The sequence below is a fragment of the Oncorhynchus clarkii genome, chromosome 18 (genome assembly GCF_045791955.1).
Source record: "Oncorhynchus clarkii lewisi isolate Uvic-CL-2024 chromosome 18, UVic_Ocla_1.0, whole genome shotgun sequence".
Classification (NCBI taxonomy): domain Eukaryota; kingdom Metazoa; phylum Chordata; class Actinopteri; order Salmoniformes; family Salmonidae; genus Oncorhynchus; species Oncorhynchus clarkii.
Genome location: NC_092164.1, coordinates 30819303 through 30840122, shown reverse-complemented (window position 1 = coordinate 30840122; position 20820 = coordinate 30819303). Strand labels below are relative to the sequence as shown.

Below are 20820 nucleotides of genomic sequence, written 5' to 3'. Positions count from 1 at the left end.
GTTGAAAATCATGTCAAAATCTGACTAACCACTTCGATTGGTTACGATTGTAAGAGACCATAGTTAGGTTGATGCGTAGTTCTGCGTCGCAGAGTGGTGCTGGCGTTTTGCGAGCGACTGGACAGTCTCGTGGGTAGATTCAACCATACTATTCATATTGGATAACTATTTTGGTTAATTGTTGCAAAATATAGTTTTTCGATACTGTTATTTTCCTGGAGAAGATAGGTAAGCGTTTGCGAATTATTCGTGTTTCACCTCTTGGCGGGTGATTTGTTTGAATTCTGAAAGGTGTCCAACAAGCTAACAAGGCCTTTAGCCAACCCTGCTAGCTAACGTTAGCTATTTGCTCGGCTAAGTTTATGAACTTTGATACAGGGTTTTATGTTTGTTTTTTATGTTTGTATTTCTAATTCTAAACGTTTATTTTTGTGTTTGTAAATATTCCAAAATGTGAATTCAGTCGCATTTGTCTAGCTATGTAGCTAATAACTAGCTAGCTATTGGAAGGGGGCGGGACGGTGCTAGCCAAAAAAAAAACTCGCTGAACCAGCTAGCTAGTTTAATCACTGTTTTTGTTTACTGGCTGTTGGCGTTCGCTAGCTATCGTGCCTGCAATGTAAACTTACTGTTCACTTGTCCCCAGTTATTTCAGCTTTCAGACCTCGTGGTTGCATGCATTAAAATTAATAGTTCTACTTTTCTAATGGATTTATATCTTTGCCAATGTGAACTAGCTAGCTGAACTATTTAGAATAATATAAGTTACTATTGCAGCAGGACCAAATGTAAACCATGTATGTTACACAAGTTTGTTCCATACAAGTTGCTAGTGTCTTGATCTGTAAAGGCAGCTGAAACGAATATGTTCTAATGTGGAACATTCTAACTGAAATCCAGTTTTTGTCTTGTCTATTTTCTCTCAAGAGAATGGCTGCCGACGAGGTGAATGGTAGTTCTGCCCAGGTGAGGGAGGAAGAGGAGCCTATGGAAGTCACTGCCGAATGCGAGCACACGGAGAACTACCAGACACTAATCGATGCCGGACTGCCGCAGAAAGTGGCAGAGAGTCTCGACAACGTATTCTCAACCGGTGGGGAATCTGTCAAACAATAGCTGAGTCTAATCCATTTTCCAAAGAAGTGTGATTTTGCTCGAGGTTCCATGAAGTGAAGATAGGCCAGGTTGTAATGGTAGGGATCTTGTTACCACCAGGGTTGGTGGCATATGCTGACCTGGACGAGAGGGCCATCGATGCTCTGCGGGAGTTCAATGAAGAGGGAGCGCTGTCTGTACTGTTGCAGTTCAAAGAAAGTGACCTGTCCCATGTGCAGGTGAGTAACAGAGGAAGCGGAATGAAAAAGTATGAATTCAAGTCAGTTTGGATGATGAGTCATTAGTCTTAAGAAGTTGGCATGGATGGGTCTATACATCTTCCTCTGCTCATAACTTCAATACTGTGCTGTGGTTTGCTTTCCAGAACAAAAGTGCTTTCCTTTGTGGAGTCATGAAGACTTACAGACAGAGGGAAAAGCAAGGAAATAAAGTACAAGAATCCACCAAGGGGCCTGATGAGTCCAAGATCAAGGTAACATTTATATTTTTGAACGTTGAGTCAGTTGCTTAGATATAACCTGTTCTGTGTGTGCAGGGGTTAAAATTATGTCACTGCGACGGATTTCCATCATATGGATTCTGGAGAGATCATTTTTGACCCACCCACAATAAAAATCTCCAGGTGGGCTGGTTTGGCAATGACTTAGCCTAATAGGCCAACAGAAGCATGTCTGTTCTACAGAGAGAGAAAAACCCTAAATGTATTTTCATTTTTTTTTTCTCTCTGTTACACTCTGTATTGAACTGACATGCATGATTGTTTGCTGATGTTCAGATAAAGGGAATTCAATTGTTTTATAATGCGCACCACCGTGGCAAAGCAATTCAAAGCCTATACTTTATCACTCATGGTGTAACTTTTCAGGGCTGGGTTTCCCAAAACGGATGGATGAAAGATGGCCTTAGTGCGACAATGCGTTTGTGAAACCCAGCTCTGTTCTACCATTTTTGCCATGTAATGTTATTAAAGCAAAATCTGAGAACCTTGTAGTAGAATAGTTTACCTATTTACCTAGTCTGCTTGTTGTGTGTTCAATACAGGAGAAATATTTCTCTTGAGGCCCACGGAAATCGGTATTTTTGGGCGCCGATTTAAAAATACATTACATTTTTAAAATATATTTTTATACCTTTTATTTAACTAGGCAAGTCAGTTAAGAACACATTCTCATTTTCAATGACGGCCTAGGAACGGTGGGTTAACTTCTTATGGCTGAGATCCCGTTACCGGGAGCGATATAACAACATCCAGTGAAAATACAGGGCGCCATATTCAAAAGAACAGAAATCTCATAATTAAAATTCCTCAAACATACATGTATTTTATATAGTTTTCAAGGTAGTCTTGTTAATCCCACCACAGTGTCCGATTTCAAATAGGATTTACGGGGAAAGCACCACAAACGATTGTTAGGTCACCAACAATTCACTAAAATACACAGCCAATTTTACCAGCCAAAGTAAGAGAGAGAAAGCACAAATGGAGGAAATTAATCACTAACCTTTGATAATCTTCATCAGATGACACTCATAGGACTTCATGTTACACAATACATGCATGTTTTGTTTGATAAAGTTCATATTTATATCAGAAAATCTGAGTTTACATTGGCGCGTTAGATTCACTAGTTCCAAAAACATCCAGTGATTTTGCATAGCCACATCATTCAACATAAATACTCATCATAAATGTAGATGATAATACACATGGAATTGTAGATATACCTCTCCTTAATGCAACCGCTGTCAGATTTTTTAAAAAAATTACGGAAAAAGAAACCCGTGCAATCTGAGACGGTGCTCAGAAGTAAAAACACCACAATCGCAAAGATGGCGTCAACATAAACAAGAAATTACATGATAAATATTCCCTTACCTTTGATCTACATCAGAAAGCACTCCAGGAATCCCAGGTCCACAATAAATGTTTGTTTTGTTCGAAAATGTCCGTTATTTATGTCCAAATACCTTCTTTTGTTAGCGCGTTTGGTATACATATCCAAACGCTAATTCTGGTCAGCGTTATATCGGACAAAAACTTCAAAAAGTTATATTACCGGTCAAAGAATCATTTCAAACTAAGTACAGAATCAATCATTAGGATGTTTTTAACATATAGCTTCAATAAAGTTCCAACCGGAGTACTCCTCCTTGTCTTCGTGAGCAATGGAACGCAAGTGACTACCACGAGGAATAAACATGATCAGAAAATGGCTGACTGCCAGACACCTGACTGATTCTGCTATCATTCATTCCCACAACATCATAGAAGCCTCATTATAATTTATATTGATGGTTGACATCTAGTGGAACCCTTAGGCAGTGCAACATCATTCATATCTCAAGGGGATTTCATTGGGGTCTCTGGTGAATACATACAAAGCTCAGATTTCTGACTTCCTGTTTTGATTTCAACTCAGGAATTTGCCTGCCATATGTGTTCTGTTATACTCACAGACAATATTCAAGCAGTTTTAGAAATTTTAGTATCTTCTATCCAATACTACTAATAAAATGCATATATTAGAAACTGAGACTGAGGAGCAGGCCGTTTACTTTAGGCACCTTATTCGTCCAAGCTACTCAACACTGCCTCCCCAGCCATAAAAAGTTAACTGCCTCGTTCAGGGGCAGAACGACAGATTTTCACCTTGTCAGCTCGGGGGAACCAATCTTGCAACGTAACAGTTAACTAGTCCCAACGCAATAATGACCTGCCTCTCTCTCATTGCACTCCACAAGGAGACTGCCTGTTACGCGAATGCAGTAAGCCAAGGTAAGTCGCTAGCTAGCATTAAACTTATCTTATAAAAAACAATCAGAATCACTAGTTAACTACACATGGTTGATGATATTACTAGATATTATCTAGCGTGTCCTGCGTTGCATATAATCTGACTGAGCATACAAGTATCTGATTGAGCGGTGGTAGGCAGAAGCAGGCGTGTAAACATTCATTCAAACAGCACTTTTGTGCGTTTTGACAGCAACTCTTCGTTGTGCGTCAAGCATTGCGCTGTTTATGACTTCAAGCCTATCAACTCCCGAGATGAGGCTGGTGTAACCGAAGTGATATGGCTAGCTAGTTAGCGCGCGTTAATAGCGTTTCAAATGTTATTTGCTCTGAGCCTTCTAGTAGTTGTTCCCCTTGCTCTGCATGGGTAACGCTGCTTCGATGGTGGCTGTTGTCGTTGTGTTGCTGGTTTGAGCCCAGGGAGGAGCGAGGAGAGGGACAGAAGCTATACTGTTACACTGGCAATACTAAAGTGCCTATAAGAACATCCAACAGTCAAAGGTTAATGAAATACAAATGGTGTAGAGGGAAATAGTCCTATAATTCCTATAATAATTACAACCTAAAACTTCTTTCCTGGGAATATTGAAGACTCATGTTAAAAGGAACCACCAGCTTTCATATGTTCTCATGTTCTGAGCAAGGAACTGAAATGTTAGCTTTCTTACATAACACACATTGCACTTTTACTTCTCCAACACTTTGTTTTTGCATTATTTAAACCAAATTGAACATGTTTCATTATTTATTTGAGGCTAAATTGATTTTATTGACGTACTATATTAAGTTAAAATAAGTGTTCAGTCAGTATTGTTGTAATTGTCATTATTACAAATACATTTAAAATCAATCGGCCAATTTAATCGGTAACAGCTTTTTTGGTCCTCCAATAATCGGTATCGGCGTTGAAAAATCATAGTCGGTCGACCTCTAATTCCTACAAGCAGACGATGCACAAATGTTTTTTTTAAACAGCAATTGGGAGGGGGAAGAGCACTTTTGAAAGCCACTTTGGCCTTTGTTAAGAAAGAGGGGATCCCGGCTTTCCATTGCTACCACGTTAATTTCTTTACTCATACAATTGCGCGTGCCATTGTAAAGAAAATTGCAGTTACAACCGGAGTTTAAAGCATGGTTTAGAGATCTGCTGCGCCCAAAGGGGGCAATGGTGTCTTAAAAGGGCAATGACATACTTTGTAATAGAAACCCCAAAATATTTATCTTTGAATAACAATTGTAAATAATTATAATTTGAGGCCCTCCTGTTGATCACAGTGATACAATTGAGCTGTTTTAGAGCTAATTTCTCACAATTTAACACATTTTGCCACATTTGGCTAAGCGAAAAAGTTGACATTTTAAAGATAATTTCCTGCAATTCTACATATGGACACTGATAACGTTGATTAAGGCAGCCCTCCGCACCTCTCTGATTTCGAGGGGTTGGGTAAAATGTGGAAGAAACATTTCAGTTGAATGCATTCAGTTGGGCAACTGACTAGATATCCCCTTTCCCTATCTGAGTGACTCACATAACAAAATAAATGGGGACCTGTGCCATGCCAAATACTCCTGAATGCCATATTTTTTAAAATCTTTGATTCTCCCTGACTGTAGTTCTTATTTGGGTGATTTATTATTTCTCAAACATGATCTTAATACACAACATGACCAAAAGTATATGGACGCCTACTCGTCGAACATCTTATTCCAAAATCATGGGCATTAATATGGAGTTGGTCCTCCCCTTTGCCTCTCCCAAACTGTTAACACAAAGTTGAAAGCATAGAATCGTCTAGAATGTCATTGTATGCAGTAGCCTTAAGATTTCCCTTCACTGAAACTAAGGGGCCTAGCCCGAACCATGAAAAACAGCCTCAGACCATTATTCTTCCTCCACCTAACTTTACAGTTGGCACTATGCATTTGGGCAGGTAGTTTTTCCTGGCATCCGCCAAACCCAGATTCGTCCGTCAGATTGCCAGATGTTGAAGCGTGACTAATCACTCCAGAGAACGCATTTCCACTGCTCCAATGGCGGCGAGCTTTACATCACTCCAGCCTACACGTGGGATTGTGCATGGTGATCTTAGGCTTGTGTGCGGCTGCTCGGCCATGGAAACCCATTCGTGAAGCTCCAGATGAACAGTTCTTGTGCCAATGTTTTTTCCAGAGTCAGTTTGGAACTCGGTAGTGAGTGTAACTGAGGACAGACAATTTTTACGCAGCCTATAGAAAAGGTTGTGATCATATGCACATCCTTAACATAGGTACTGGGCTAGTAAAGAACAGATAGGTTAAGCTCCCAATGCACCTCTTTGACTACGCTTCGATCTGAAACGGATCTTCATCCGGTCATAAAACATAGTGAGTTGGGAGCTAGCTTGTGTGGCCAACCACTTTGCGGCTGAGTCGTTGTTTCTCCTATGTTTCCACTTCACAATAACGGCACTTAAAGTTGATTGTGGAAGCTCTAGCTGGGCAGAAATATTATTAAAACACTTGTTGGAAAGGTGGCATGCTATGACTGTGCCATGTTGAAAGTCACTGAGCTCTTCAGTAAGGCCATTCTACTGCCAAATAGTTTGTCGATGGAGATTGTATGGCTGTGCTCAATTTTTATACATCTGTCAGCAACAGGTGTGGCTGAAGTAACCAAATCCACTCATTTGAAGGGGTGTCCACACCATTTATAAAAGTGTACGTATATAAGTCCTTCATATTTTCTACGTACTTTATCTGGTTTTAGTCGTTTAAGTTTACACAACATTTATCTATGCAGAAAAATCCCTGGGATGTGGTCCAATGGGGTAAATGCAGATTGACAAACCCCATGCTTCAGCATAGCCACTATGCCACATCAGTTGGGCTACAGTTGATAATGTTTATTGCTAATGGAACATCTGATAATATAAACTCAGCAAAAAAAGAAACGTTCCTTTTTCAGGACCCAAATAACTTCACAGATCTTCATTGTAAAGGGTTTAAACACTGTTTCCCATGCTTGTTCAATGAACCATAAACAATTAATGAATATGCACCTGTGGAACGGTCGTTAAGACACTAACAGCTTACAGACAGTAGGCAATTAAGATCACAGTTATGAAAACGTAGGACACTAAAGAGGCCTTTCTACTGACTCTGGAAAACACCAAAAGAAAGATGCCCAGGGTCCCTGCTCATTTGCATGAATGTGCCTTAGGCATGCTGCAAGGAGGCATGAGGACTGCAGATGTGGCCAGGGCAATACATTGCAATGTCCGTACTGTGAGATGCCCAAGACAGCACAACAGGTAGACAGGAAGGACAGCTGATTGTCCTCGACGTGGCAGACCACGTGTAACAACACCTGCACAGGATCAGTACATCCAAACATCACACCTGCGGGACAAGTACAGGATGGCAACAATAACTCCCTGAGTTACACCAGGAACGCACAATCCCTCCAATGCTCAGATTGTCCCCAATAGGCTGAGCGAGGCTGGACTGAGGGCTTGTACGCCTGTTGTAAGGCAGGTCCTCACCAGACATCACCGTCGCCTATGGGTACAAACCCACCGTCGCAGGATCAGACAGGACTGGCAAAAAGTGCTCTTCACTGACACGTTGAGTTTTTGTCTCACCAGGGGTGAGGGTTGGATTCACGTTTATCGTTGAAGGAATGAGCGTTACACCAAGGCCTGTCCTCTGGAGCGGGATTGATTTGGAAGTGGAGGGTCTGTCATGGTCTGGGGCGGTGTGTCACAGCATCATCGGACTGAGCTTGTTGTCATTGCAGGCAATCTCAATGCTGTGTGTTACAGGGAAGACATCCTCCCTCATCTGGTACCCTTCCTGCAGGCTCATCCTGACATGACCCACCAGCATGACAATGCCACCAACCATACTGCTCGTTCTGTGTGTGATTTCCTGCAAGACAGGAATGCCAGTGTTCTGCCATGGCCAGCGAAGAGCCCGGATCTCAATCCCATTGAGCACGTCTGGGACCTGTTGGATCAGAGGGTGAGGGCTAGGGCCATTCCCCCCAGAAATGTCCGGGAACTTGCAGGTGCCTTGGTGGAAGAGTGGGGTAACATCTCAGAGCAAGAACTGGCAAATCTGATGCAGTCCATGAGGACATGCACTGCAGTACTTAATGTAGCTGGTGGCCACACCAGATACTGGCTGCCCCCCCCCCACTTTGTTCATGGACCCATTATTCAATTTCTGTTAGTCACATGTCTGTGGAACTTGTTCAGTTTATGTCTGTTGTTGAATCTTGTTATGGTCATACAAATATTTACACATGTTAAGTTTGCTGAAAATAAACGCAGTTGACAGTGAGAGGACGTTTCTTTTTTATTCTGATTTTATATTGTCCTGCTACTAACAGAGTTAATAATATATCTGTGAGAATATCCAACAGGCTTTCTAAATAAATGTTTTATTTTCAAATATTGTAAATTGAGTTAGGAAAAGTGCCATTCTTGAACATGGGGTGAGACATTTGTTACTCATTTGTAAATAAATCCAGTTTGTTATTTAGAAATATTTCTGTTTTTAGAGGGAGAAAAACCAAAAACCTACAGTCATCTCATGGGTCTCCCAGTCGAAGGCGGCAGGGGTATTGAACCAGCATCTGTAGCAACACAGCATGCACTGCCTTAGACCATTGCGCCACTCAGGCACTGTACAACATGACCGGTCGGGGGTGGGCTACAGTACTACAGTAAGAGCAAAATAATCCTAATAAAAGAATAAGAACCTTAGTGTAACAACAGTAAGTAATACTGAAGACTAACTCCTCCTTGCGCTGGTCTGGAGCAATGAAGTGGTGATGCAGGGTACTGAACTAAACCACATATTACCTCTTAAGTCCTGCTGCGTAAGTTCGCAACTTTTAAAGGAGGAACCACTGTAGCCTATTGCTATGTGTGCATTGCTGCGCTCATATTGTGAAGAAATAGCCTAGTAGTTTATCAATCCTTTTAGGCTAAATGTTCGGATCTGTTGCATCAGCCTCGTTGCTTTTAAAAGTGTTTTTTATATACACTGGTTGTATGAATTTGAAATCTGTCGTTCAACAACTGTCCCAGTCTGTTTTGGAATATGTATTTCTCGCACAGAATGACAAGCTGACCAATAGAATAGGTAAACTTTTGTATTATCAGGTATAGTAGAGTGACATAGGCTAGTGCTTTTGCTGTTCGTTACTCATCTTGTTGGCTTAGAAAGTAGATGTGAACAGTTCTAACGTCTTCAATATGCGCCTTGGGGGCTTTGAAAGTCAGGTCATGGCTCACATCAACACCATCATCCCAGAAACCCTAGACCCACTCCAATTTACATACTTCCTCAACCGATCCACTGACGACGCAATCTTGATTGCTCTCAACACTGCCCTTTCCCACCTGGACAAAAGGAACACCAATGTGAGAATGCTATTCATTGACAATAGCTCAGCGTTCAACACCATAGTACTCTCAAAGCGCATCACTAAGCTAAGGACCCGGAGACTAAACATCTCCTTCTATAACTGGATCCTGGATCCCATCTGCCACGCTGATCCTTAACACGGGAACAGCATCAAGGGTGGGTGTTTAGTCCCCTCCTGTACTCCCTGTTCACCCATGACTGTGTGGCTAAGCACGACTCCAACACCATTAAGTTTACTGACGACACACAGTGTTAGGCCTGATCACCGACAACGATGAGACTGCCTATATGGAGGAGACCTGTAAGTGTGGTGCCAGGACAACAACCTCTCCCTCAATGTGAGCAAGACAAAGAAGCTGATCGTGGACTACAGGAAAAGGAGGGCCGAGCACGCACCCATTCTCATCAACAGGGCTGTAAGTGGAGCAGGTTGATATCTTTAAGTTCCTTGGTGTCCACATCACCAACAAACTATCATGGTCCAAACCCACCAAGACAGCCGTGAAGAGGGCATGACAACGCCTATTCCCCCTCGGGAGACTGAAAAGATTTGGCATGGGTCCTCGGATCCTCAAGGTTCTACAGCTGCACCATCGAGATTCCTGACTGGTTCCATTACCGCATGGCAACTGCTTGGCCTTCGACCGCAAGGCGCTATAGAGGGTAGTGCGTACGGCCCAGTATCACTGCCATCCAGGACCTCTATACCAGGCGGTGTCAGAGGAAGGCCCTAAAAATTGTCAGACTCCAGCCACCCTAGTCATAGGCTGTTCTCCCTGCTGCATAGGGTTGCACATTTTGGGAAATATTCAGAGGTGGAAACTTTCTGTGGGAAAATATGGGATTTAACTGGAATATATGGGAATGAATACCATTTATAAATGTTGATGTTTTTTGCATTGGATATATTTACCGTATCATATGGAGACAAACAAACCTTTTACCTTATCATAAGTAGACAAAATTGCAAATTATTAAATCCTTCCACTAGAAGAAAAAACATTTAGTTACAAATTGAACTTTAATTAAATGAGTTGACTCTTCACATGGGATGATTTCACTGAACAAAAGGGAATATTAAATTATCCCCAATGATCCATCGCATCTCAGAAAATTGTAAAATTATAGTCTAGAAACTAAATCTTTTGTTACCTTCCTTTCAGGCTTCCATGTCTTCAACCTGGACGTCCTCAATGTCCACCTCTTGAACATCACACTGAGGCCTCATCTTCACGATCACTTTCTAACCTTGTTGAGGATGGCTTGTCAGGCTCAAAAAGCCACATTTTTGTTAACCTTTGTATTGGTCAGCCTGTTGCCTGCTTTGGTGTGTGTGTGCTTCCAAACAAGGACTAATTGCTCTCTGAGGCGGCTGATGTTGGTGGGATTTGGAGGATGATGGAGGCAACGGGGGAAAGAGCCTCAGATTTACAAAGTCCCTTCCACCAGGTGTCTGATGAGATATCAAATCTATTTATATAGCCCTTCGTACGTCAGCTGATATCTCAAAGTGCTGTACATAAACCCAGCTTAAAACCCCAAACAGCAAGCAATGCAGGTGTAGAAGCACGGTGGCTAGGAAAAACTCCCTAGAAAGGCCAAAACCTAGAGAGGAACCAGGCTATGAGGGATGGCCAGTCCTCTTCTGGCTGTGCCGGGTGGAGATTATAACAGAACATGGCCAAGATGTTCAAATGTTCATAAATGACTGGCATGGTCAAATAATAATAATCACAGTAGTTGTCGAGGGTGCAGCAAATCAGCACCTCGGGAGTAAATGTCAGTTGGTTTTTCATAGCCGATCATTAAGAATATCTCTACCACTCCTGTTGTCTCTAGAGAGTTGAAAACCGCAGGTCTGGAACAGGTAGCACGTCCGGTGAACAGGTCAGGATTCCATAGAAGAACAGTTGAAACTGGAGCAGCAGCACGGCCAGGTGGACTGGGGACCGCAAGGAGTCATCATGCCAGGTAGTCCTGAGGCATGGTCCTACGGCTCAGGTACTCTGAGAGAGAGAGAGCAAGAAAGACAGAATTAGAGCATACTTAAATTCACAAAGGACACCGGATAAGACAGGAGAAGTACTCCAGATATAACAGACTGACCCTAGCCCCCCGAGACATAAACTACTGCAGCATAAATACTGGAGGCTGAGACGGGGGTCAGGAGACACTGTGGCCCCATCCGATGATACCCCCGGACAGGGCCAAACAGGAAGGATATGTTGGCATGACTGCCATATTGCATCTCCATCCCAAATCCCTTGCTTGGAGGTGTACTTCGCCAGACTGCCAAGAACCTTGCCCTCATCCAGGCCAAGGTGGTGAGACATGGTAGTTATGACACCATAGGCCTTGTTGATCTCTATACCAGACAGGATGCTCTTGTCAGAATATTTGGTCCAACGTGTACGCTGAGGCGTGTATGGGCTTCAGGCAGAAGTCTTAATGCTTTTTGATGTATATCAGAACTGCAGTTTCCTCTGCTTGGAACAACAGTGAAGTGGGCAGGGCAGTACGGATTTCTTCTCTTAAATCTGCAAGCAGAGTCTGAACATCAGACAGGATGGCATTGTCTCCCTCAATCCGTGCAATGGCTACTGCTATAGGTTTCTGGAGTTTCAGGCAGCCTACCACTCTCCCAAAATACACCATCCAGGAGGATCGTCTTGATGGGGCTGTCCATATCGGCAGACTGTGATATGGCCATTTCTTGGAAAGACTCCTTCCCCTCCAGGAGACTGTCAAACATGATGACAACACCACCCCAATAGGTGTTGCTGGGCAGCTTCAGGGTGGTGCTCTTATTCGTCTCACTTTGCTTGGTGAGGTAGATTGCTGCTATATCTTGATGACCCTTCACATACCTAATAATTTCCTTGGCGCTCTTGTAGAGTGTATCCATTGTTTTCAGTTCCATGATGTCCTTGAGCAGATTCAATACATGAGCAGCACAGCCAATGGGTGTGATGTGAGGGTAGGACCCCTCCACTTTAGACCAAGCAGCCTTCATGTTTGTAGCATTGTCTGTCACCAGTGCAAATACCTTCTGTGGTCCAAGGTCATTGACTGCCTTCAGCCCATCTGCAATGTAGAGACCGGTGTGTCTGTTGTGCCTTGTTGAGTGGAGAAGATGTAGTTAATTATTCCTTGCCCACAAACATTCAACCACCCATCAGAGAGAGTCTGCTTTCTCTATGATTTGCTTGACCTTTACTTGAACTCTGTTGAACTCGGCATCCAGCAAATGAGTAGAAAAGGCATGGCTGGTTGGAGGGGTGTATGCTGGGCGAAGAACATTCAGAAATCACTTCCAATACACATTGCTTGTGAGCATCAGAGATTAACCAGTTGCATTCACAGCTCGAGCAAGACATTCATCAGCATTTCTCTGACTACGTTCCTCCATTGAGTAAAAAAAAAACGTCTGATTCCAGGAGGACCATGAGCTGCTGCTTTCGATAAGGTGCCTGATTCATAATTTTCACCTCGAATGGAAGTAGAGAGACTTTTGTCAAAGTTTCTTGTTGAGCGCTGAGGGAACATTATGCACTTGGCCAGATGATTCTACATCTTTGTTGCGTTCTTCACATATGATTTGGCACAGTATTTGCAAATGTACACAGCTTTTCCTTCTACATCAGCTGCAAAGAAATGTCTCCAAACATCAGATAGTGCCTGTGGAATTTTCCTGAAAATAAAAAAAACTACAATTCTATGTACAGATAAATAGTTAAGCAGTTAGATTAAACCACTCCTTTATTTTAAAATGAAACATGTATAGAAATGTGAATTAACACTCCTCAGTTAGCAGGCTCAAGCAAGCTAAAACCCACATGGTAGCAAAAACTACTTCCGACCCTTTGCAACCCTACTGCTTACCACACGGAAAGCGGTACCGTAGCGCCAAGTCTAGGTCCAAAAGGCTTCTTAACAGCTTCTACCCCTAAGACTGCTAATCAAATGGCATGAATCCAACATGGAATTTCACTTCTTGAGTTAATAGGCTATTTACTGTATTGCAGAAGTTAGTGTTTGGTTGTCAACTCAACCAAATATCAACATTTGAAGAAGATTGACTGTCTGGCTTTAATTCATTTGTCATAAAAATGTACACGTCTCCTTCTAAACAAAATCTAAGTTAAAGAATGGAACTAAATAAAGTTAGACTTTAAAGTGCATTTTAAAGTTTGATTTATTCCTTTTCTTTAACTTAGATTTGTTGTTGCGATAGAGAGGTGACTACAATATATTAGTTATTAACTTAAAGATTACATTTGAAATCAGCCTAAGATTGGAACCCTAGGCCTATACACTACCATTCAAAAGTTTGGGGTCACATAGAAATGTTCTTGTCTTTGAAAGAGATGCAAAAAAAAAAAATGTAAATTTTTAAAATAACGTCATGTTACTGTTGTAAATGACTGATAGCTGGAAATGGCATATTTTTTTATGGAATATCTACATAGGTGTGCAGAGGCCCATTATCAGCAACCATCAATCCTGTTTTCCAATGGCACGTTGTTAGCTAATCCAAGTTTATAATTTTAAAAGGCAAATTGATCATTAGATAATCGTACTACTGCCTTCACAGAACAGCGAAAACTGTCTCTAACCAGAATAGAAAGAGGAGTGGGAGGCCCCAGTGCACAACTGAGTAATAGAACAAGTACATTAGTGTCTAGTTTGAGAAACAGACGCTTCACAAGTCCCTAACTGTTAGCTTCATTAAATAGTACCCGCAAAACACCAGTCTCAACGTCAACGATGAAGAGGCGACTCCGGGATGCTGGCTTTCTAGACAGAGTTGCAAAGAAAAGGCCTTATCTCAGACTGGCCAATAAAGATTAAGATGGGAAAAATAACACTGGGGGAAAAGTGTTATGGACAGACAAATCTGTGTGAGGTGTTTGGATCACAAAGAAGAACATTTGTGAGACGCAGAAAAATGAAGATGCTGGAGAAGTGCTTGACGCCATCTGCCTCCACCATGCCTGACAATGTGAGGGTTTGGGGGTGCTTTGGTGGTGGAAAAGTGGGAGATTTGTACAGGGTACAAGGATCATAGAAAAAGGAAACCACTCCATTTTGCAAAGCCAAGCCATACCCTGGGGACTGTGCTTAATTGGAGCCAATTTCCTCCTACAACAGGACAATGACCCAAAGTGCAGGACCTATTTAGGGATAAAGCAGTCGACTGGTATTCTGTCTATAACGGAGTGGCCAGCACAGTCACCGGATCTCAACCCTATTGAATGGTTTGGGAGCAACTTGACCGTATGGTACCTAAGCAGTGCCCATCAAGCCAATCCAACACGTGGGAAGTGCTTCAGGAAGCATGGGGTGATATCTCTTCAGATGACCTCAAATTGACAACTAGAATGCCAAAGGCCTGCAAGTCTAATTGCTGCAAATGGAGGATTCTTTGACGAAAGCAAAGTTTGAAGTACACAATTATTTCAATTAAAAATCATTATTTATAACCTTGTCAATGTCTTGACTATTTCCTATTCATTTTGCAACTAATTTAATGTAAAACAAGGACATTTCTAAGTGACCCCAAACTTTTGGACGTAGCGTCTTTTATTTTTTAGTTGAACTCTGGATTGAATTGAACTTTTGAGGACTTCGCAAATGCTATATACCCCTAAATAGTATAATTTGATGATATGACTTATAAAGTATGGTTCCATTTCATTTGCTCTGTTAAAGCTACTCTTTTGGAATGACTTTGATGGCAGTAATGAATAAATGGAACATTGACCTGACCCATGTGAGTTAAAGATCTGTCATTCTCATTGAAATGGAGCAGTAGATCGTTTCTAAGCGCTATTTCGTTTTTGCGTGTCTTACTTTCGGTTTTGTACACCAGCTGATAGTACAATAGTTTTGGTTATTGAATATATATTTCAGAGCGGTTTAGATGATTCTCTACATTTTCTGGTTTTGTCACAAGCTGAAATGAAGGGAACTGCATATTTCACCGTTTTGCAAGATCTGTCAATCAGTCTCACGATAGCACATTGATAGTCGGTGACAAATATCAAAGCCAAATATGGATGGGCTTGGTTAACACCCTTCATGGGAGACCCAAAGGGATATCTGTAGAGACCAACTTTCCCATATGAGGTGCTTCCCAGCATATTGTTTTGTTCTTTCTTATAGTGGATATAACGTTAAAGATCTGACATGTTTGAAAGATGCAGATTCAACACTTTATACAAGGCTTATCTATGTTGAAAATTGGTAGCCATGGTGACAATTCGGTGGTTTTGAAGTTTCGCGCTCAAACGTGGATTTTCCTCATCACTGTTGAAAAATTACTTTGAAACAATGTTGCTTTAACCAGTTTGTGCCCAGTGGGAAGTTTCCGTCGTGGGATTTTTGGGGGCTTTGTGTGTGTGTGTGTGTGCCCAATCATGTGGTGTAGTGGTTATGCTGACGTCTACGTGTTCCCCAGGCTCTGCTGGAGCGGACAGGATACACCCTGGACGTAACTACGGGACAGAGGAAATACGGCGGGCCTCCACCAGAGGAAGTGTTCCAAGGAGCACAGCCTGGGATTGGAACTGAGGTAAAGCTGCCGGAGAAGTAACATTATTTGAAAGGGTCATCGTGGCAAAGCCTTTGACGGATGTAGAGAAGAGGCATTTGAAAGACTGTGGCCCCAAGGATGTCAACAGAGACGTTTACAGCAACACTACAGCAGTCTTCCCCTGCTAAAGTATCAAAGGAGCTCATCTGATCACATTGTGGAACCCTCACTGATCTAGTCTCTTTTCTGAGTTCAGGTGTTTGTGGGAAAGATCCCCAGAGATCTGTATGAAGACGAGCTGGTGCCACTGTTTGAAAAGGCGGGCCCTATCTGGGACCTGAGGCTAATGATGGACCCTCTGTCGGGTCAGAACCGGGGCTACGCCTTCATCACCTTCTGCGGCAAGGATGCTGCAGCTGAGGCTGTGAAACTTGTAAGTCCCTGCACTCAGTCAAGTCTTCATCTTCACAGAACCAAGGGTCTGGTTTCCCGGACACAGATGAAGCCTAGACCTGGACTAAAAATCACCTTCAATAGAGAATCTCCATTGAATGTGTTTTTTTGTGGTCTAGGGCTAGGCTTAATCTGTGTCTGGGGAAACCAGCGCAAGATGTGATACATTTCATTTTGGACCAGTCATAGGACCTTCTCCAGCTTCCATATCAACCCTGCAAAGCAATCTTTCCTCTTCTTGTTTTCAGTGTGATAACTATGAAATCCGGTCTGGGAAGTACCTTGGAGTGTGCATATCTGTAGCAAACAACCGCCTGTTTGTTGGATCAATCCCAAAGAACAAGACCAGAGAGAGCATATTGGAGGACTTTGGCAAAGTCACAGGTCAGTGAAAGTGTAGACACCCCAATTTAGGTTTACGTTCTATGTTCTGTGGTTTATCATTAGTCAGATATCAGTCATGTGACGCAGGTCTCTCGTTCTTCCTTCCAGAGGGGCTTCAGGAAGTGATTCTCTACCACCAGCCTGACGACAAGAAGAAGAATCGTGGCTTCTGTTTCCTCGAGTACGAGGACCACAAGTCTGCAGCCCAGGCCCGCCGCCGCCTCATGAGCGGCAAGGTGAAGGTTTGGGGGAACCCGGTCACTGTTGAGTGGGCCGATCCGGTCGCTGAGCCCGATCCGGATGTCATGGCTAAGGTGAGTCCTGGCTCGCTTGCTCTCACAATCCCACTCACTTTCATTTTTCTTATCTTACAATAAACTCTTTCTGCATAAACAGATCAATATGGAGTGAATTGTAATGTTTGTGTCATCAGGTGAAAGTCCTGTTTGTCAGGAAGCTGGCCACCCCGGTCACAGAAGAGCTACTGGAGAAGACCTTCTCTGCGTTTGGAAAGTTGGAGCGGGTGAAGAAGCTCAAAGACTATGCCTTTGTCCACTTTGAGGACAGGGATGCAGCTGTGAAGGTGGGTTACTCTCTGTAAAAACATACTCCTGTTTTTGTAGTTTTTTTTTTTTTAACCTTGCTTCGTATGTGTTAACATTTTTGCTGCTTTTCTCAGGCAATGGCAGAAATGAATGGGAAGGAGCTTGGGGGAGAGGAGATTGAGATAGTCCTAGCCAAGCCCCCAGACAAGAAGAGGAAAGAGCGGCAGGCTCATCGCCAGACCACCAGAAACCCAGGGTGAGGCCACGGAGAGAGACTGTGCTTGACTGATTTCTGTTATCTAGTTGAGTAGATCTCCCATCATGGGATTGCATTGAAGCTGATGTGGTGTTCCTGTATTCTGCAGGTATGATGACTATTACTACTACCCACCGCCACGCATGCCTCCACCAGGTAGGGGCAGGGGCCGTGGTGGTCGTGGGGGCTATGCCGCCTACCCCCCCCCAGACTACTACAGCTACGAGGACTACTACGATGACTATTATGACTATCACGACTACCGTGGGGGTTACGAGGACCCCTACTACGGTTACGACGACGTGTACAGCATGAGGGGCCGTGGCAGCCGGCCAAGCAGGGGAGGTCCACCCCCACCCAGGGCCCGCGGAGCACCACCCACACGAAGCCGAGGGGGCTATGCCCAGAGGGGGCCACCAATCGGCGGGCCCAGGGGTGGCAGAGGGGGCCGGGGGGGACCCTTCCAGCCACAGAGGGGCCGCGGTACCCGAGGAGCCAGGGGGAATCGCGGGGGCAATGTGGGAGGGAAGAGGAAGGCGGACGTCTTCAACCAGCCTGACTCCAAACGCCGGCAGACCAACCAGCAGAACTGGGGGTCTCAGCCCATCGCCCAGCAGCCCCTGCAGCAAGGGGCCGACTATTCCGGTAACTATGGTTACAGTAATGACACCCTGGAGTTTTCACAGGATTCTTATGGGCAGCAGTGGAAGTAGACGCGTCAAAATCGTTATTTGGCAAAATAAAATTAAGACACAAAAAAAACGTAAGGAGTTTGGCAACACTTTTTTTCTTCTTTTTTTTTTATCCCTCACGGGGAAAAAATATTTCACTGAGAGAAAAAATGGACAGACCCCCAGAATTGGCACAACATGATTGGCTGGAATAGTATTTTTGGCCTGAAGATGTGAATGTAACCATTTTGCTGAATCATTTCTTACGGTTACATGTGCGTTTTAAGACATACGCCCCCCCATCACTTTTACCTTCCAACATTTTGTTTCTTTTAAAGCCAACAATGAGCATTTTAAATGTGGACATTCATTTTCAAAAGTCTGAGAGGCTGTTAAAATCATGATATTGCCTTGCAGGAAAGTTTGTGTCCAAGCCCCTCCCTCCCCTACCTGTGTTCCCCTTATTTCTGTTTTCTAACAGTAGCATAGGGACTTGCTTGTAAATAGTTGCTTATGGCTAGAGCTTCATATACATTTTTTTGCCGTGATGGAGAAAATCCACAGGAAGGAGAGAATGTAAACGTTTTGTAATGTTGAAAGTGTATGTCTAGCATTTCTAGAGGTAGATCAATTGTGTTTTTTAAAACTGATATTATTATATACCTTCCTATGTTTTCTTTAAACTTGCCCGTTAGAATTTGGTTTGGCTTACCTTAAAAGCCATAGCAGTTTGTTCTCGTGATGTTTGTATTTATAACTTTTACCTTTGTTCCATTTCAATAAAACTCAGTTGAGCATCATTCAGTTGTCAGGTAACTTCAAATTCAATGGTGTCATTCAGTCTACTTCAAATTTCACAGTTGAAACAAGATTTTGTCTGCTTTTTTGCTCCAAGAATAAATCAAGAGACAATGAAATTGTCATACCAAAATAATGGATGACAGAGAGCACAAATGTTTGAATGACTGAAGAAAAAAAAAGAACTTTCTTTTCCAGGATATCCCACCCTCTTATGATCTGATGAAGGTTAAAAGATATACAGATGAAATTAACATTATAGTTGTACATTTGTATACCGATGCAGATTTTTTTTTTTACCTCGATCTTGTACATTGGACTCAACATCAAGACCAGAACAACTAATAAATTAAATGCACTCTCCTTCCCTGAAGGCATTGGGTCAGTTGCAACTCACCTCTCAAACACCATGAGGCCCAATTTACACAGTAAAAAAACCCACAATTTATCAGAAGTAATGTTTGTGCTGCTGCTGCTGCTGTAGCAATGACCCTTCAAGCCCTGCTGTCTTTCCATAGCAACATGCTAATAGCAAATGCCTTTGGTCCCATGACTATTATTTGTCATTTGTTTTGTCCTTTTATTCAAACTTACCCAGGTGGTGAAGCGAGAGCTGCATCGCTTGAATGAGGAACGTACTCACCCTGAACTGTGTTCCTTACAAAAGGCCCGGGTGAGCTAGTTTAGAGTACTGTTTCTCCTCGCCTACAACTGCGGCTAAAATCAAAGGGGGGCAATTTCCAGCTAAAGTCATGCCACGCTTGTTATTGTTGCTGAGAATATACTACTGTGAATGATGTAGGTTCTACATTTTAAATGTATTATTTTTGTGGGTCTCAATGACAACCCTTGCATCCTCAAACTAGGGTAATGAAGCTTCTATATAATTGCATTGTTATTGGAACTCTAGACAACTTCAAATCTGGAGAAGGTAATTATCGTCCCCCTTACTTGGGAGTTAGCCTAGTCATCCTGATTGGCCAAGGTGTGGTAGGTCACAGTAGTATTAAAGCCATTTGACCACATTACTCTGAAGCAGATTAGACCTATTAATTCATGGAATGAAATGGACAAAAGCAGACAGTCAGATTCTAGGCTTTTTATGAAGGACATGGGTCTAAACCTCCAAACCAAATGAACACCTGTCACTTAGGCTCTGTCTAAAATGGCACCCAATTCACTACTTTTAAACAGCCAATAGGGCCCTGGTCAATAGCAGTGCACTACATAGGGAATAGAGTGCCATTTGGGACACAGCCTTAGCTACACCCCATTGTGATAATTGCTTGAACTGTCCCCATGCCACATTCTTTTGAAAAAGGATTTCCTTTCTTAATCTCAAATCAACTTTCTCGAGGAAAGTGAAGGGACTAGAATTCCTTTTTCTTTTTTTCCCCTCTGACTAAGCATATGTTTTATTCGGCAATTAGAAACTCTGACATTGACCTTCTGTATGATGGATACCTGTTCCTACTGTGGTAATTGATAACACTGATACCAATGTATTTCAAGATTACAATTTAGTCGATGGCTGGGCAAGCGATAGAACAAGATGGTGCCTGGAAATTGGGCAGTATTTGTTTCACAGATGTGCCTTATCTCACAAGCAAATGTGATTAATGTTGCCAACAATTTAGCATTGTATTAATGTCTAATCAAAGGTATATTCAAATGATGCTATTTAATAAGAGTTGTGTGTTATATGTTGCTTCTGTCACCAGAGTGTAGGGGAGCTGCCCTCAAGCTAGCCCTCACCCTGTCCTACCTGTGGACCAGTTAGGTTGGGCTTATACAAATGGAGTAGACTTATGGGTAAGGTGTCATTTGTTCCAATTCTATTCTGTTGTGTATTA

The 20820-nt window shown here is 42.7% G+C and overlaps 1 protein-coding gene across 2 annotated transcripts; it reads left to right on the top strand.

Annotated features, from left to right (window-relative positions):
- Positions 1–77: 77 nt before the first annotated feature.
- LOC139373321 (heterogeneous nuclear ribonucleoprotein R-like) lies at positions 78–18969 on the top strand. Of its 2 annotated transcripts, none has more exons than XM_071113713.1 (11): positions 78–228; positions 928–1093; positions 1216–1334; positions 1481–1588; positions 15786–15899; positions 16117–16293; positions 16562–16697; positions 16806–17011; positions 17131–17280; positions 17377–17498; positions 17608–18969. In XM_071113713.1, exons 2-11 carry the CDS (start codon positions 931–933, stop codon positions 18209–18211), a joined length of 1899 nt encoding a protein of 632 aa, XP_070969814.1. In that variant the 5' UTR covers positions 78–228; positions 928–930; the 3' UTR covers positions 18212–18969. The 2 variants fall into 2 exon arrangements, with proteins under 2 accessions (XP_070969814.1, XP_070969815.1); XM_071113714.1 differs by having other exon boundaries at positions 91–228; positions 901–1093.
- The last annotated feature ends 1851 nt before the right edge of the window (positions 18970–20820 follow it).